The sequence below is a fragment of the Trichoplusia ni genome, chromosome 17 (assembly GCF_003590095.1).
Source record: "Trichoplusia ni isolate ovarian cell line Hi5 chromosome 17, tn1, whole genome shotgun sequence".
NCBI classification, from domain to species: domain Eukaryota; kingdom Metazoa; phylum Arthropoda; class Insecta; order Lepidoptera; family Noctuidae; genus Trichoplusia; species Trichoplusia ni.
This window is the reverse complement of record NC_039494.1, coordinates 7053926-7073522: the sequence shown is the minus strand read 5'-3', so window position 1 is coordinate 7073522 and position 19597 is coordinate 7053926. Positions and strand designations below refer to the sequence as shown.

General features: G+C 38.2%; 2 protein-coding genes across 2 annotated transcripts; one reads left to right on the top strand and one right to left on the bottom strand.

The window, feature by feature from the left end:
- Positions 1–219: 219 nt before the first annotated feature.
- Positions 220–6378, bottom strand: LOC113502622 (fatty acyl-CoA reductase wat-like). The gene is made up of 8 exons (XM_026884274.1): positions 5972–6378; positions 4974–5064; positions 4521–4643; positions 3109–3233; positions 2270–2428; positions 1690–1799; positions 1165–1232; positions 220–675 (listed from the first exon to the last, which is right to left on the bottom strand). The coding sequence occupies exons 1-8, from the start codon at positions 6139–6141 to the stop codon at positions 406–408; spliced, it is 1116 nt and encodes a 371-aa protein (XP_026740075.1). The 5' UTR covers positions 6142–6378; the 3' UTR covers positions 220–405.
- Positions 6379–9873: 3495 nt separating this feature from the next.
- On the top strand, positions 9874–17121 carry LOC113502710 (fatty acyl-CoA reductase wat-like). The gene is made up of 10 exons (XM_026884362.1): positions 9874–10229; positions 11812–11902; positions 12513–12632; positions 12997–13121; positions 13493–13651; positions 14083–14192; positions 14999–15066; positions 15466–15661; positions 16186–16381; positions 16742–17121. The coding sequence occupies exons 1-10, from the start codon at positions 10060–10062 to the stop codon at positions 17106–17108; spliced, it is 1602 nt and encodes a 533-aa protein (XP_026740163.1). The 5' UTR covers positions 9874–10059; the 3' UTR covers positions 17109–17121.
- Positions 17122–19597: the final 2476 nt, after the last annotated feature.

Sequence of the window (19597 nt, the reverse complement as noted above, 5' to 3'; positions counted from 1 at the left end):
TTTCCCGCAGTAAGGACCTTGTGTGGGGGGCGGGGCTTTGGGGACAAAGACACCCAGACTCAGGACAAGCATTCGTGGATCACACAAACGCTTGTCGTACACGGGGATCGGTTGGATAACCTCAACCTGTAGTGTAGTAAAGTCACCTTGAATTGATACTTTGCCAGCGTTGGGATCGAACCTGCAAATCATGCAATCAAATACATGCATAGAACCACAAGACCACGACAAACATTATCAAATGCCTTCCTTTCTTCTAACTTACCATTTGCTGAGCCCATCAGGGTCCACGATCGCTTCCATCATAATTGTATTACCATCTTATCTTACATTGCTGATTTGCAATAAAGAATATGAATTTGTCTGATAGCATATTAATAACGAAATTAAAAAAAATCCTTTTGCCTATTTGTCTGGAACCCTCAAAGTCTCAAGTACGACTTCACGAGTTTTAAAGAAGATGGTACAAAATTCAAGTCCGTCTTCAGATGCCTTACCCCATGTAATATCATTCCTGGAGCTACTCCCGACCGTGTAGATCTTGGGTTCAGGGTCACTGGTGGTGGCTGCAGCTATCGCCGCGTTCGTTACGTAGTCAACCGGAATGAAATCTATTTTTATCTTCAAGTCTGTGTGTAAGGCGTGAATGATACCCGTCATGCAACCTAAGATCATCTGGAAATTATACAGAAAGGTTAGGTCTAGGTCAACCGGCGGTCAGGTTTAGTCAGAAAGAGTCTGACACTACCTGTTCTCTCTCCAGGAGCGGGAATCTATGAGGATTCCCCACTTAGCAAAAAAAAAGGTCTAGGTGGATTTAGTAAGTAGAGCGAGTAGTATGACTATCAGTCGCTGATTCAGGTCCTACCTGAAGTTTGATCTTTTTCATTAAAATCAAGTCATTTATTCAAATGAGGCTACTAAGTTCCACTAATTAGCTTCTTTTGAATGTCTCTCTCTCTCTTCACTGCTTCCTAAATGCTTTTGGTGTGAGATATAAAAGCTTCCCCAGGTTTTGTATTGTTTTGTAAAAGTGATAAATACTTGAATTCGTAAAGATTTTATTGTAAGTCGGAATTCTAACCTAACTTTGATATTACAATCCAACGGTCTAACCACTAGGCTATCCCTACGTTAAAAAGAGAGGTTATATCTAGAACTCACTCCGTTAGGTCCCATAATACTGCTTCTATCAATCCAGCCAGCATACGGTTCTCTTCTAGCACATATTACTGGAAAATACAAAGATTAGGATAATTACATTAGTGGAAAAGTATTCATTTACTTGTAACAGAATAACTACCTAAATACACAACAGAATATGCAAAGGAAAATTGAACGAGAAAAGGTAACTTACACATTTATAATTAGTGTGATACAATGAAAAAAGGCTTTTTAGGTCACTATCAAAACGTTAAATATTATGAGAGTAAAGAAGTATGAGATGCCAAGATTTTAAAGTTAGATATTATAAAACAAATAGATGTATATGATCCCACGGGAACATAAAGTCGAAATAAAAACTATCCTATATGTTAATCGTGACTATAAACTATCTGTGTACCGAGTTTCGTCTAAATCCGTTTAGTGGTTTTTGCTTGAAAGAGCAACAAACATCCATACGTACAAACTTTCGCGTTTATAATATTAGTAGGATGATTGGAGATATCATGATATGTGAAGACATACCGACACTGGGTCTAATGATGCTGACAGGCAGGTCCCCAGCCTTGGACCTGAGCAGTTCCTCAGCCAGCGCTTTCGTGAAGGAATACGTGTTTGGCCAGTCTTTTATTAACCTGGAATCATAAGGAAAAGGCGGTCAAGATAAGCTATGAAGAACGCCGATCACCTCGGCCTAAGAGAATATCTGAACTGTCTAGCCAGTCTGTTATGTCAGATCTATTCAGCCTGAGACAGCAAAGCCCAAAGTGATAGGGTTCCTTTCAATCCTTGGGCCTTGGGGTACAGAAACGGGAAGTAAGCAAAAATATATTTTTATGGTAACAGTCGTGAGAAATATTCATTATAAAACGATGTAACGGTTTACTTTAGCGTTTTTATCGAGATTGCCCGACTAGTTTCGGTACTCATGCTCATGAGCTGATGACTCAGGTTTGGTGCGAAACTAGTAAATTCTGGTCTAGTCAGTCGAAAAAGTCCATCTCGATATAAATAAGCGACAGAAAACCGTTGTATCTTTTACCAGTCTGTGACGTCAATCTAAACCGAGCTACCTCTGAAGAGTGATAAATAAGGAAAAACTAACCCATCAGTAATATCATTCAGTCTCTTTTCGTCCAGGGTCTCGGCCAGCTCTATCATGAGGTCTGGAGACATGGGGCAGGGGTAGAACTGCTCCAGAACCTCACCACCACGCCGGCTATACGTGGCGTGGGAGTATGCAGTTGAAAAATGGACGAAACGTCTGGCAAGAACATACACATTACATATTATATGGGAATACGCTAAAAATAAACGCCATACTGTAACTTGGGTTCATCAATAGGCAAGAACACCGGAGAGTACCCTTAGAGATAGTTATTGACGTAGTTTTTGCATCTATAGTTAAGCTGGATAATAGATAAACTACCGCCAATGAGTACAGTGAAGAAGACAAAGCCTGCCCATAGGCTAACAGCAAAATTTCAGCATCATCATCCTAGCCTTTTCCCAACTATGTTGTGGTTGGCTTCCAGTCTAACATCTGCGTCTGAGCACTGAGTATTGCAGAGTTACCTCCAATCTAACCTCCTCAACCCAGTTACCTAGGCAACACCAACACGACACCTCTCTGCAAGATTGGTCGTCAGACTTTCTTGCTTTAATTTAATTATAATAAATAATAATACAAGTAATATTCCCAAACTTTCACACAACGCCATATAGTCTCAAGCTAAGCAAAGCTTGTATTATGAGTAATAGCCTGTAGCCATAGTAATAGTACTGATATAACTAAATACATACCTACATAATTTAGATAAATTACACCCACACGCAAAACAAATGATCATACTCATCATAAAAACACTTGTTCTGGTAGGAATCGAAACCACAACCTCTGTTATAGCAGTCAGGGTGACATACCACTACACCAAAATTACTGACCTTATTTTCTTGCACTGCTTCGCTAATTTGACAAGATCCCTGGTGCCTCTAATGTTGGTAATAGTGGCTGATCGGAGAGGCGCTTGAAAGGCAATAGTAGCTGCCACATGAAATATAATATCAACCTGGAAAGGTATAATATAATATAAAGGTATAAAGAGGAATAACCTAGGTTAGTGACGTTTGAAACAATAGGGATGACGACTAGGTATAAAAAGAAAAAATCTCATTAGTCCCTCAGTTAGATAATTGAAAAGTATTAGACACGTATTTTTTCCATTTTTCAGAAATACTAGAATTGACAAAGATTAACTGTTTTAAAGTTTAGGAGAGGGGGCTTGTGACGTAACGATATGGTAAAATTTATACACAATCGTGACGTCACGCGTAAGTTACATTCACTGTAATTTGGTCAATTAATGTTTGCGGGACAAATTAAAAAATACGTATCCATTATTACACAAAGAAATACAAGACGGACACTGCAAAAAAATTTGTCGTCATCCCTATTTTCCACAGCTGCACACAGCGCCATCTAGTGTCAAACTAAGCAAAGCTCGTGCCATGAGCACTAGCAAACAGATTACATACTTTTATGTAATTGATGTACATTACCTATTTATGATATCTAATTAATTGACGACCTCCGTGGTCGAGTGGCATACGCACCGGTTTCAAGGTGTCGCTAGCTCTGAGGTCCCGGGTTCGATCCCCGGTCGGGTCAATGTAAAAATTCACATTTCTACATTGTCTCGGGTCTGGGTGTTTGTGGTACCTTCGTTGTATCTGAATTCCATAACACAAGTGCTTCAGCAACTTACTTTGGGTTCAGAACAATGTATGTGATGTTGTCCGCATTTATTAAAATTTATTTATATTATTTATTAAAATACATTTCGGATTTCGAACTTTCGAAAAACGGTTCCGCATTGACAGAGCCAAAGCTGTGTTGTCTGTTCGCCCATCAGTCACCAAGCTGTATCTCACGAACCGTGATATATAGGTGCTGCCGCTTTGGTAGTAGCTTGCACCTTGGATTAACACATAGCGTAGGTAATCCGACTTCGTTAAAGTAGAGTCATGATTTTGCAGCTCTAACCACCATATATGAAATTAGTGCCTCAAGGGCTCATAATATGACGACCTCCGTGGTCGAGTGGCGTACATACCGGTTTCAAGGTGTCGCTAGCTCTGAGGTCCCGGGTTCGATCCCCGGTCGGGTCAATGTAAAAATTCACATTTCTACATTGTCTCGGGTCTGGGTGTTTGTGGTACCTTCGTTGTGTCTGAATTCCATAACACAAGTGCTTAAGCAACTTACTTTGGGTTCAGAACAATGTATGTGATGTTGTCCGCATTTATTTATAAAAAAAAAATATTGCTATCTTTTTCGCGCCTGAAATAATACTAACCTCTTCAATGATTTGCTGTCTCTCTTCCTCCGATATTCCAAGGTCAGCTTCTGCTACGTCACCCACTATCGGAGTTATTTTCTCATCAAAGTTCGGTTGTTCTTCTCTCAATGTGTCATATAGCTGAAACAAGTTAAATTTCTTAGGTATGTAGTTTTATAGATTTAAGATAAATTTAACTTAAGTCGTTTATAAGTTGAGTTTTATCCAGGAGAATATGAAAATCCTCGGAATAATTTATCTATTGACACAATAGTTGGAAATTCAGTACGGGGCGGAATACAGAGATTTTCCAAATTCTGTTTCGAAAAAAATTTTGGAGAATACGAATATTGTCATTTTTATCCTGCTTCCATTAATTCATCGGCCATTGTAAATAGCAGAATTGGGGAAATGAACTAGTGACAACGTAGCGAGTCTAAAGAAAATTCTGTTCTATGCTCTGCTACTTACAGCATCTTTTAGAATGTATTTCAATCTCTCTTCCACCGTTTTATCCTTTTTCGGTCGCAACAGCATGATTACTTTTTTTATTTTACAGGATCTGCAAGGGAAAATATTATATGACTGTATTATAAAGTGATGTAAATCGCAGGTTAAGCTACGTTACCATTTTCGTACGGGTGACCATTTTTGTCATAACGAGTTCCTCTGTGTTTCGGAAGGCACGTTAAATTGTGAGTCCCCGCTGTTATTCATATATCTTTGAAAGTCGTTACAGGTAGTCAGAACCTTGAAAGTCTGACAACCAGTCTAACTAAGGGGTATAGTGTTGCCCAGGTAACTGGGTTGAGGAGGTCAGATAGTCAGTCGCTCCTTGTAAAACACTGGTACTTAGCTGAAACCGGTTGGACTGGTAGCTGAACCTAACATAGTTGGGAAAAGGTTAGGCCGATAATGCCAATTATGTTAATGAATCAATGAAACGAATGTATTGCAAGCATCCTACTTCCTACTAATATTATAAACGCAAAAGTTTGTATGTATGGATGTTTGTTCCTGTTTCAACAAGCAAAAACCACTGAACAGATTTAGACAAAACTTGGTACACAGATAGTTTATAACCAGTATTGACATGAAGGATAGTTTTTTATCAACATTTTATCTTTCCTCGGGACAATTCCCGATTTGTATCGGGCGATTGTAGTTTCTAGTGTATATATTTTTTAAACGACTCCCGCAGTTAATAATTTAATCTTTGTGTTGCAAGAGGTTTTCATAAACATACAAATCTCATGCACAAAGACACATAGGCTCAGAACAAGCATTCGTGGGTCACACAAATGCTTGTCCAACGCGGGGATCGAAACTGCGACACGTCGCACACAGTATGATGGCGTGGTGACCTCAACCACTCGGCTATGCCCTTCCGTTTACTCTCGTGATTTTGTCTGTCAACTCCATACATGTCACGTGACTAAGGAGGCGGTGGTCTGAAGCTTGTTCCTCACCTGAGGAGTTTCTCCAACAGCTGCTTGCCGAGGAACCCTGAGCCTCCAGTGATGAATATTGTGCTTCCATCATAAAATTGCTGTACTGGTGATGTGTGATGAAGAATCAACTCTTGCGCAGGTTTCTGGCGATCTATAGCGTTCTGAATAACTATTGCCGCTGCATCCATATTTTGGCTTTTCCTGTTAATTAATTAAGATTATAAAGTAGTGTAAGATTAGTGGTATGTTCGGTGGTCTGCCAAGTCACAGGTCCTAGGTTCGAATCTCAACAGGAATCTTGTTTTTTGCATTAGCTGATAACTGTGAACGAACCAGCAGTGAAGTTTTATGCATGAGGTACATGTTCGATCCCAACGCAGACAAAGTACCATTGTAGTTTTTCAAAGTCATATTTACTTTTTTAATTATTCTAAGCCACCACTGACAAACGGTGAAAAAAAACATCGTGAGGAAACTTGGATTCCAAATATTGGAATCTGAAATCGCCCGCAGTGAGCTAGCGTGGTGATCAATGTTTAAACCTTCCCTATGTGGATAGCCTGTGCCCAGCAGTGGGACATATATATCCTTGCATTATAAGTATATTACTTACCCAAAAATGTTAAACTTCTCTTTAATTTTAAGTTGTAACACACTTTTTTAAATATAAAAGGGCTAATAATAAAACAATGCAACACGTTATTCGAATGCAAATAATATAAATAAATAACAAATGAATTTTCAGTATTTATAAGGGAAATCTATTATTCTTGAATGGTAATGCAGTTTGCTCGTATAATGGTGTTGATATACTAAACTTGTAACGGTACGACGAGCCGCTCGCTGTATTGTTCTAGTGTATCAACCCTTTGGGCCTGTAAGCTACATCTAAAAGAACTATGTAGGCCATAACTCATCATCATCCTAGCCTTTTCCCAACTATGTTGGGGTCAGCTTCCAGTCTAACCGGATTCAGCTAAGTACCAGTGTTTTACAAGGAGCGACTGCCTATCTGACCTCCTCAACCCAGTTACCTGGGCAACACGATACCTCTTTGTTAGACTGGTTGTCAGACTTTTAAGCTTCTGACTACCTGTAACTACTGGGACCCATAATTTAACGAGCCTTCCGTGAGGAACTCGTTATGACAAAGATGGTCACATATTTACGGACCAGCAGTGTCAAGCGTAGCTTAACCTGTGATCGATTCACTTATGTGGTTATAGCTTAGCCACGAGCTCCTGTCATGTCATAAAATTATTAGTCGACCGTTACAACTGGGAGTGCAACAACACTATTGACAGAAAACCTTTTTGTCATTTGTTTTATTGATTTCTAATTTATAAAACGAAATGCATTATGACTGTCCATGAAGGCAGGTCGCGCATATATTGACCTTTAATAATTATTTTAATTTATTGTGTTGGTTTATAATGAAAGTGCATGTTAGGGACAATGACGATTGAGAACAACTTCCTCTTAACATGTAACTGAAATGTTGGTCTATTTGTTAGTGACCCTGACTGCTATACCGGAGGTCGTGGATTCGATTCCCACCCAGGACAAATGTTCGTGCTTTATTTGAGACTAGATGGCGTTGTGTGAAATGTTGTGGAATATTAATAATATTATTTGGTTGATGATGAGATGAAGTATTTGTTATTGCATTTAAACCTTTGAAAAACTATTATGCGCGGCGTGTCGAGACTTAAATAAGTCTAGGGATCTTTGTCCATGTGATTTGATTGTCTGTGAAATCCTCCTCGAAACAATGATTGAATTTTTTACTGCGGGAGATGTTTAAAATACAAAGAAAATAATACCACCCGTTGGCCTGTTCATCACGCAACATATAATTTATTATGTTAATTATTTTCCTCAAAATAAGTTATCACCTCCGGCTCTGTCAACTGCAAACCAACGCCAATTACAGATCAAGAGTCGTCCGTCCGTTTAGCCAGCATTTTGATAGAATGAAAGTAATTATTCTAGGTAAGACTTTGACCTTCTCTTTCCATTTTTCCTTTTCTAGGACAAGTTTTTCTCATTCTATTTTGTAGGAGTCGAGCTAATTCCGCCATCAACTCCTTAACTAAATTTAGTTTAAGTAGGAATTTCCATCATTTGTGCAGTGGAATTTATTTTGATGTTCCTAAAGAGAAGGGGAACTTTAAATATATTTTGGTAGTAGCACCTGGATGTTTAATATGAGCAAATCCACTGACCATGGTTTGCTATTGAATATTGTTTAATTTTATTTTCAACTGTGGCGCCTGGTTGTTTAACCTGAGAAAAGTTACTCATTATGCTTTGCTTTTGTTTAACTATAAGGCGTTAATATTTTCTACCCAGAATTAAACTGAATTTCAAGAGGCAATGCTAATATACCATCAACTATATTAATTCGAAAAGTTGTCAAAACTAGGCATTGACTGATTGCACACCGATTCATACAAGAGAATTTATTTTATTAGATATTAATTTTCCCCCACTTTCGTTTAAGCTGAAATTGTCAATGCATATATGAGACAGTGGAATATTATGATCCTTAACAGATCTTACAAATCTGGAATTGATTGAATTGTCTTTATGATGATTTCTATTCAATTAATATATTTTACTGACTCAAAATTACTGACCCATTGACATAAGATGATGTAGAGGGTGTTTTTTTTATTACATTTATTGTAAGTACATTAAAAAAAGAGAAGTTTGTGCGGGTTAGAATCGAGACGCCGAGGGCCCAGTACAACAAGGCTTAAGCAAAAACAAAGCAGATCTGGGTACGAATCAATAAAATCTATATCTATATATTAGTTTAAATGTTTACAGTTGGCGTATTTCATCAAGTTTGGCTCAATGAAGTCGATCGTATGTATTATTTGTAAAAACAATATTATTTCTTTGGCCTATTTGTATGGAACCCTTAGTGTCGCGAGTCATAAACTCGGGCTAAAAACTATGCTTTGTGTAAATCCTGATTTTGAAATACTAGCATTTCGCCCGCGGCTTCGCGCGCGTCGAGGTCGGTTATATCGCGTTTCCAAGAGAAATCTTCAAAATTCCGGGATAAAAACTAACCCATGTTCTTTCTCAAGGTCAATTCTATCTCTGTACCAAATTTCATTAAAATCAGTTCAGTGGTTTAAACGTAAAAGCGTAACAGACAGACAGACAGAGTAACATTCACATTTATAATATTAGTTAGGATATGTGTACCAATTTTCGTCTAAACCCGTTCAGTAGTTATTGCGTGGAAGATAAACAAACATACATACATCCATTAGGAAGGATTATTTTGTAAAACATGCTGTACATAAGACTTATTAAAATTAGGCATTGTTACCTTAGCGTAATTTTACAAACCTTGTAAAATTACCACGTGAAATTTCAATATACAAGACAGTCCAGTGTGTGTTTTCATTATTAGCAAAAGGAAATAATTCGGGCTGTTCTCGTCTTCCAAGTGGCCAGTGGATTATCCATCAGCAGCTTGCTCTGAAGTACAAACTTGTGGAATCTGAGGTGCCGTACTATAGGTATGTTCCCGACCCACTTCTCAAAAGTGGTCATGTTATACTGTACTGGGATCGATCTATTATCACCAGTAGCAATCGTCATCATCCTAGCCTTTTCCCAACTATGTTGGGGTCGGCTTCCAGTCTAACCGGATTCAGCTAAGTACCAGTGTTTATTCAGCTTCTTACTAACCGAGGCTAGTTTCGTGTGAAACAATCGAGTTTGTCTAGACATCTTCTGTTTCTGCCGCAAGGTCTCCTCTTGTCCCTTACTGCCCAGTATTTGTCCAGAACTCATTTGTCATAAGGCAGATGTGACCAGTCTAGTTTCACTTCAGTTTAACTGCCAGTTTTGGAGTTTTATAATTAGTTTTATTCGGATTTGGCTCACGAGGTTGTCGATATTTGGGGGGTAGACTGAGCAATCATTGTCGAGATATTCATGACTGCCAATTTCTTAATAGACAAGAACAACGACTAATACATTCTCAAGCGCTGTTTAGACAAAGGAAACTGGTTCATATGGATGTAAAAACAGTATTTAAGACCGAAATCTTGATTCAATATTTATACATAATCCTCTAGATCATGGATCCGGCAGTAGAAATAGAGTTGAGAGCGCGTCGGCTGCAGGAGCCGATGAATGCTGTGATAGAGCTGGGCACCTCTCCCGTCCAGAAGTATTATGAGGATACCACCGTCTTCATCACGGGGGGCTCCGGATTCCTCGGGAAGGCTCTCGTGGAGAAACTCTTCAGGTAAGGGATAAACACTTATGGGAATAGTTTTGAATATCCAAATGGATTCCGATTAAGAACTGTCACTGCGATTGACTGGAGCAGTACTATTAAGAAGGACTATAAGAGACTGTATTAAGCTTATTTCATCCTATGGTCAAGCAAGTCCGAATCGCACTTGAAAAATCTAAACACCTGAACACCCAATAGGCAATAGTTCTGCTTCTGCTTAAGTTCATAGTTTAAGTCAAGAGCGAGGTCGTAGACGGCAGTTAGTGTGACTGGACACCTGATACCTATAGGACATATTAAAGTACACGCGCGTGTGCTAACACAGCTGCACTCTCTGTTTCCGCACTCTCACAGCGCGATGGACACGACCGGGGAGAGATCACAAGCAAAACACATATTATGAATGCACGGATAGCCGAGTGGCTAAGGTCACTTCACCAAACCCACTATGCGCAACGTGTCGCGGGTTCGATCCCCGCGTGGGTCAAGTGTTGATTCACGAAAGCTTGTCCTGAGTCTGGGTGTCTTTATGCAAGTGACTTGAATGTTTGTGATACCTCTCACGATACAATAAAAAAATTAATTAATGCGGGAGACGTTTAAAAAACACACGGAAGCTGTGATATTTACATAACTTGTATGTAATATATTCCACAGGTTAAAAGGTCAGAACCAATTTAGGTATGTATTTAATTGCGGTACCGTTTGTACTTTGGAATAACTAAAATATTGTAATTAAAACAATGAATTATTTAGTGTAATGACTAACTAGCATTTTTAACTCTTAAAGTTGTCATTTTAATCGCTAATCCACATTACACAATAATTTATAATAACAAGCGCCGCCATCTTACTCATTTGATTGCATCACCAGACCATAAATTAAATTTGGCATGACAACTCATGTTATGACAGATAAGTGGTACAGATAAAAAAAAAAAATTGATAATTTAGTAAATATTTTGGATTTAGAATGTCACCACTGTTTATTTATTTATTTTTTTTACACTACAAACATTTTAATTTTATAATTAGTGTGTATATAATTATATTCCAGCTTTTTCTTATTTTTATTAATTAGTGATGTCACCGTTAGCCGGCTATAGCCGTTATACGTCAGCATCGGCTGGTGCTGAAAATCAGCGCTGGGGCTCTGACTTGTGTAGGGTCTCAGCATTATGCTGAGCATCGGCCGTTTTGTGTTAATATGACGCATATTTTCCCCCTTTTATTTTCTATTTTAATTTATTTGTTTTTGTGTGTATGCGTCACTTTTTTAGCACAAATAAATATATTTTCTTTCTTTCTTTCTTTCTTTCATTAATCATTAATTAATCTTTATTCACCTACTTCTATTATTACATTCCACAATGATCAAACAACGCCATCTAGTGTCAAACAAAGCAAAGCTTACAAGTACGGTAACTCATTCACGTACTTAGATATTTCTAAATAAATACATATAATATGCTCATTACACAAACTTTTCCCTTGGATGGGAATCGATCCCACGACCTGAGCAATTAGCCTGAAACATAAGAAGCCGTGTGGTAATGTCAAAAATATTTAAATAAGCTGGTTTTGTTTTCAGGGCCTGTAGAATCAAGAAAATATTCTTACTGTTGAGATCTAAGAAGGGCAAAAATGTTCAGGAAAGGCTAGAAGAGGTTCTGCAAGATCCTGTGAGTATTTTTAAATAAAATACTACATTTGTTTAGGACCGTAAAAAATAGGGAAACAATTTCGATTTGACTTTTTATAAAAATACCTAATCCTACTTATCTATACTTCTATATACTTATACTAATATATAAAGCTGAAGAGTTTGTTTGCTTGTTTGAACGCGCTAATCTCAGGAACTCCTGGTCCAAATTGAAAAAATATTTTTGTGTTTAATAGACCATTTATCGAGGAAGGCTTTAGGCTATAAACCATCACTCTGCGACTAACAGGAGCGAAGATACAATGGAAAATGTGGCAAAAACGGGGAAATATATTCATCTTCGAGGGCTTCCGCTCAAAAATTCCCAACTTATATGTTCTAACCACGCGGACGAAGACGCTGGCAACAGCTAGTAATTAATATAAATGCGAAAGAGGAACTTACATGCATACACATGTAAGTTCCTCTTTCTTACAAAAACCACTGAACGGATTTAGACGAAACTTGGTATCCAAATAGTTTAAACTAGGATTAACAATAAGGATAGTTTTTGATTGGTTGCCGGAGGACGGGGACGACAGCTAGTAACTATGTATATAATTCGTTGTTAATATTGTAATTATTGTCAGGTGTTTGACCTGGTGAGAGGGAAGCCCAGGTTTGCGGGGCGCATCGTGCCGGTGTCCGGAGACGCGGCTGAGCCCAGACTGGGGCTGTCTTATAAAGACTGGAGCACACTCACTAAGGAGGTATGCTATTGAGTATGACATTAGCATTCTTTTAAAAAAAAACAACTCTCGCAATGAGGAATTTAATCCTTGTGTGTATACAAAGACACGCAGGCGCAGGAGAATCATTCGTAGATTATACAAATGCTTGTCCAACCGGGAATCGAAACCGCGACAATTTGCGCATCGTGTGTTTGATGTTGTGACCTCGTGGTGATAGTGAGACCATTTTTAAAACCAGCTGTTTTACACGCTTTTCACTTAGTTTCACCTGTCAACTTGATACATATTCCGCCAAAATTTGTTATTGTGATGATGTAGCTGATTTGATACTGGAAATGAAAGGTAGTAATAGTACACAAAATATAGTTTCATATGTTTACAGGTTGACATAATATTTCATATGGCGGCGACAGTCCGATTCGATGAACCGCTCAAAGTGGCAGCCAAGATCAACGTGGGGGGGACTCTTAAAGCTGTGGAGTTAGCCAAGAGCTGCACCAAACTCAAGTAAGAATATTCACTGAAGATTGAAACGACTATCAGATTAAAATCTAGAGTGAAGAAGCTTCCAGAATATTTCCTAGGTGACTCTAGATTTGTATCATTCTTCTTTTTACCGTATGGATGACGTACAACCTGGTGTCACAGTTTAAGCCGCCCCTAGTCTCCTGACGTGACTTAAAACATCTTCGAAGCATTATCTAAAGTCAATTTCCTCACAATTTTCATGTGAACATTTTTTTGGTAATAAAAATTCAAAAAGACATTGGAACTACCTTTGGCTTTGCAATCCAATAGTTATACCACTTGATTACCACTTTCCGCTCAGCTACTCACTTGAAAAGATGTACCTAAGTGATTGTTTCTCATTCCAACAGGCAATTTATCCACGTGTCAACCGCATACACTCATGCTACCAGAGAGAGGGTCGGCAAAGAAGTGAAGGAACAGTTCTACCCGTGCCCCATGAGTCCAGAACTGTTCATGGACCTGGTCGACACCTTGGATGAGAGACGCCTGAATGGTATAACACCAGGGTAAGTGTTTGGAAACTATAACAGACGAAGCGATGTCCCGAAAGGGCTGTCGGCTCGAACGCGAACTCAACGCGGGAGGATTGGGTGTTACCACGCAACTAAGGGGAGCCCTATGTCCAGCTGTGGGCCACAATATCCAAGGTTTATTGATTGATTGGAAAACCATACACTTAATAAAGACAAGAGCCTTCTCCCATGGGCTGAAAGTTTTTTGGTCAATTGATGGCCATCGTAACTCCCTGCAAATTTTCCATATTTCAATATTAGGGATCCAGATTTCCTCACGACGTTTTGCTTTCACCGTTTGACAAGGTGTGTTGAAATAATTAACAAGAAATTGTCATTTTAAACTTAGAAATCGCTGTTGTAATTTAAAGGCTACATAATGTCCCTAGTAGCAGTAATGATTTCTAATTTAGTCTAATCCGTAGGTTGATCAAGGGCTGGCCGAACACCTACACATTCACGAAGGCGCTAGCTGAGCACGTGGTCCGCGATGCTGGCGTTGACCTGCCTGTTTGTGTCGTGAAGCCACCCATAGGTAACTCACACTGAACCACATGACCAGCAAAACTAACCAAGTAATATCTATGACGACCTCCGTGGTCGAGTGGCGTACGCACCGGTTTCAAGGTGTCGCTAGCTCTGAGGTCCCGGGTTCGATCCCCGGTCGGGTCAATGTAAAAATTCTTATTTCTGCATTGTTTTGGGTCTGGGTGTTTGTGGTACCTTCGTTGTATCTGAATTCCATAACACAAGTGCTCTAGCAACTTACTTTGGGTTCAGAACAATGTATGTGATGTTGTCCGCATTTATTTTATTATTTATCTCAACAATCAACAAATATGGAGATGACAGATCAAAGTCAAGTTACTTCAGTCACATTAGCCTTTTCCCAAGTATGTTGAAGTCAGCTTCCAATCTAACCGGATACAACTAACTACCAATGTTTTACAAGGAGCGACTGCATATCTGACCTCCTCAACCCAGTTCCCTGGGCAACACGACACCAATTGACTGGTTATAGGACTGTCTAGCTTCTAACTTCTAGCCCGTAACGACAAACCGAACTCGTTATGACAAAGATGATCACCCATCTACGGGATGACCGTATCAAGGGTAATTGAACCTCATCGATCAACTGGTGCAGTTTTAGCTTAGCCTATCGACCCTTAGCCTATGAGCTCCTCCTATCGAAACGTAGAATTGTAGATTATATCACTTGGCTGGAGGGGCTGGGCAGCTGTGAGAACAGCCAGATAGCTCAATCTATGGAGAAGAAATGATGCAACAATAGTAGCAGCATGTTGTAGAGTTTCTCCCGGACATAATGCTCTTTTGTTCCAGTTCTTCATGCTTTATACGAGCCTCATCCTGGGTGGCTGGAGAAGTCATGTTTAGGAGGCATATCCGGGGTAAGTAAAACTTATATTAGCTTTTGCAGTGGCTGGTCGGTCTTCTAACCAGGGCCTAAGTAGTTAATAGTTTCTTTTCCTAGTGGTTTGCATAGACTTCAATTGTTGGCATGGTATAAACTTATTTTATTGTGTTATGATTGGACCGTAGAAATTATGATGAGAAAGGGGAGGCCTATGCCCAGCAGTGGAACCATAAAGGCTGTGGATGATTATGATGATGATGATGATTGTAAACAGAAGGACACCGGATGGATATATAGTTTCTTGAGCCGTTTTTCCCACATCTAAGTAGGAACCTACTTAGGAAGCGGCAAAATTTGGGCAAATTTAAGTATCTAGTGATAAGCGAATCTTCGGAGCCTATTTTGCAAATTGAATTTTTGTTATCTCTTACAGATGGCTTTAGGGGCTAGTATGGGTGTGCTACGCGTATTTTTCGTCGATTTAGAAAACAAATTTGCCGGTGTACCACTTGAATATGTTAACAACGCAATCATTGGAGCTGCTTGGGACTCGACCGAGAGGGAGAAAGAAGGAAATAAAGAAATACCTATTTATATAGTTTCAAACGAAGAAACGCTGCGAAAATGGAGTAATTTGCTTCCTTAATTAATTAAAGTTATATCTTATCCGGTCTTTTCACATTTCTTTTATGTTCTGCAATTTTCACATAACGCCATCTAGTGTCAAAGTAAGCAAAGTTTGTATTATAAGTACTAGGCAATTGATAAATTCAAATTGGCTGACTAACTGGCCTGTTGGCCTAGTGGTTAGTAGTAGATAGATCGATAAAGTAGACTCAGAATGCTATTGAGAAGGTCGAGGGTTCGATTCCCACCCAAGACAACTTTTTGTGTGATGGACACGAATACTTATTCTGTGTCAGGTTGTATAAAAGGAGAGTGGTAAGTTAGTGTTTATCAGTTGACTCATAACACAACTTTTAAACACTTACTTTTAAACTAGATGGCGTTGTTTAAAAGTTATGGAACAATAATAATTATTTCTTAACGACATTACAACTTGTGTGCGAGGATCGATCCTGCACCCCTTGCATACAAATCCATACCTCATATCCACCGCGACATTAAACAACAACGTTTATTTACTTTTCAGGAGATTACAGTAAGTTTATGGGCACACTATATAGACCTGGTTTGTCTTTGCCCATAGCTCTGTGGTACTGCTACTTGATAGAGACTAAAAATATCTTCGTCTACCATTTGTTGAGCTGGCTATTGCATTACATACCGGCTTATGTCATGGATGGTGTATGTGCTGTCATTGGGAGGAGACCGAAAGGAATCCCGTCGTGAGTTTTTATTTATACACGATTTTATACACCTTTTTTTGTTTGTTTGTTTATTTGTCATTCCAGTTGGATTTTTGCAATTTTGAGGAACTTCCCGATAAGCTAGCAAGCTGAAATTTTCAATGTAGCTTCAAACCCGATGACGAAGCAATTTAAAACTATAAAACCGGGTTGGACCGATTTTGACAAAATGTTATTGCAGTCGCTTTCGAGGCAGTTCCCGATAAGCTGTAATTTTTAGGACATTTAAAAAAGTGGATTTTTAGATGTTTTTAATATATTAATTTTGTACAGAGAGCACCCCGTATCGAACAAACATACATACATTTTTAATAACCTTTCATTAAAATCTCTTTTCAGATTCGTGAAAGCATATCAGAGGATAGATAAAAAACTGGAAGCTTACAAATACTTCCTGACTAATTCCTGGATATTCAGGGACGATAATGTCAAAGCAATGATCTCCCGAATGACAGAAAACGACGGAGCGATATTCAATTGTAATCTCAGTACTGTTGACACCGATGCGCACGCGCAGGTCTGGTGTATAGGTTTAAGAAGATACATTTTGAAGCATGATTTGAAGGATACTGTTAAAAGTGAGAATAAACAAAAATTGTTATGTTTAGCTAATATGGTATTTCTTGTAGTCTATGGTTATGGTCTATGGTTTGTTCTGTCAACGATATTGTCTATGGCTTGTTATTTGTTTCGCTTTTTTGTATAAATGTTAGATGATTTCTATTTGTTTTATTTTTTTGCCTGTCCCTTTGTTTGTGATCAAATCTTGCAAGTTATTGATTTCGATTTTGGTTTGAGCTGAAATTTTGAATGTATTTATGGCAATAAATAATATATGGTCTTAAGCTGAAAGGTAGCTATAAGGCACAACACCATCGAGGTGCATATTTTTAACCACCGAGGAGCATATTTCTTACAATACTGTATCTACAACTAAAAAGGTTGTATCTGGTGTTTACCGATGTCGTCAATTAGATGTTTCTTCAAGCAAGCAGGTTTTTAATAGATCAAGTAATCGCCATCTTTGTTCAGCGGTGTTTTCATGGTATTGTCTTAACGAGACACATTTAAACGGAAAATAAACAATATAAAAAAAAATATTTTTCAGAATATATAGGGTGGAAGGGACGTCAAACCCCTGGAGATTACGGGATCGGTATGATCGGTAGTACCTATTTTGTTACTAATAACACCACAAACATTTTAATAGTTAAAACCATTAGAAACAGTAAACATTTATTCAAAAACAAACATTAAAACAACATTATGACTATGACTAAATACTTAACGTATCAGTTTATTAAAAACCTATTATTCTATTAGTTGCAATCAATTTTATACGTCAATACTCAAACGACATATTTTGATGGGATTTTCCATACATGTCTGTATGCGTTGTTAAAATCATAACAATAGGTTTATTATACCAATTAAAATTAATTTAATTAGCCCATCAGATAGCTTTATAAAGGTCTCAGTCTAAAAAAATATCTGCATTCCTTTATAATGCACTTATACTCGCATTTAAATCACAATTACTTAAACTGTATTGACTTATAAGATACTCCTTTTTTCGGATGGGAGATCATCAAATGACTCTTTTAGCTTTGGGTTGAGCAGAAGAGAGTGTCAGTCTTCTACTGACTAAAACCCATGTTCCTTCCTTTCCTCTTCGTGTACCGGAGCCACGGTAACTCTATCGGACAATCCCGCTGCCCCGGCAGGCATCAGCCCTAATGGGCTCCTGAGAGGAAAGAGACGATTGAGTTTGTTTCGACATTCCTAAGGGTAGACAGATAGGAAATGTGGACTCGAGCGTTCTCAAAAAATACTTGTAAAAGTGGTGATTTTATTTATAATTGCATTTCAAAATATATGAAACGTTTTTTTTGGGATTACGAAAATAAAACACAAAAAAGATGGCGATGAAAATGAAAGTCAAGGCTAATGACGTCACTTGTTTGTAAACACTGTACTGATAATTGACGTCACACGAAATTTTAACTAATTGTATCTTCTTTTCGTCTTCTTCTTCTTCTTCATTTTCGACGAAATAGCGGTATAGTTCTTAAGCTAGCTTAAGATATTGGACACTGACTCTATACAATTTTTTATTATAAATGTTCCCAGCCAGAATCGCGCACAGCACGTGCGAAAGATCCCGTTATTCTGACGTAGGCAATAGAAGTGTCCCTTGGTGATATTGGTCACTGGAAATCCGACATATCGCTACAGCCTATGCCCTCGACGTGGGTTTTTTGAAGTCGTTAAAGATGATTAGCGTTTCAAGACAAAACAAAAAATAACTTTTTTCCTTTTATTGCCAGCGTTGGGATAGAACCTGTTACCTCCCACATCCAAGTCCTTTGATAGAAAGGCCATGTCAGCAATCTGTTTTAACCTGTTCCTTGTTTATACCAAGATTTTTCCACTGTTAGTTGTTTTTAGTCAATCTTGAAATGCGTCATAAAATTGGTAAAACCCAGATTATTCATGAGTATGGTTTCTTATAGGTTTTTAATCCAATTATTAGTTTCTTGTGAGTAAATTGTGTCTAGACAATGTAACATCGCATTAGCATAGAATGATTGTAATAACAGCCTATTTACATCCCACTGCTGAGCAACGGCCTGTTTTTGGGGATAGCTGGAGTTATGATCACCACGCTAGCTCCTTGTGGGCCATTTAAGATTCCAATATTTGGAATCCAGGTTTCCTCACGATGTTCTTCTTCACCGTATATCAATGGTGTCAGAATACGAAAGTACATACATATATATGCATATACATACATATGCTTGCGTTGGGATCAAACCTGCTCCTCGCTCACAAGTCTTTGGATAAAACTGCAACGACAAACACGAATAGAAAACCTCAATTGTATGTGAATGACATTCCTCTTCGTCAAGTGACGTGACTTTGACTTGTCAGTTCAATACATTTGAGGGATTCGTCAGCGTTAGCGAGGAGACATGTAACTTGTATACGGAGGTTAATCAATGATACACAAAGACTAATTAGGGATTGTCCAATTTTGTTATACGATAAATAGATTTAAGGAATGTGAGAAATACACGATTACTTTTTAATATATGAGTGATTTATTTAATTTACCTATTTATATATAATTTGTTTGTACAAATATACAACTATAACTAATGATATTACAAATTTTTGAGCACACTTTCAGACGAT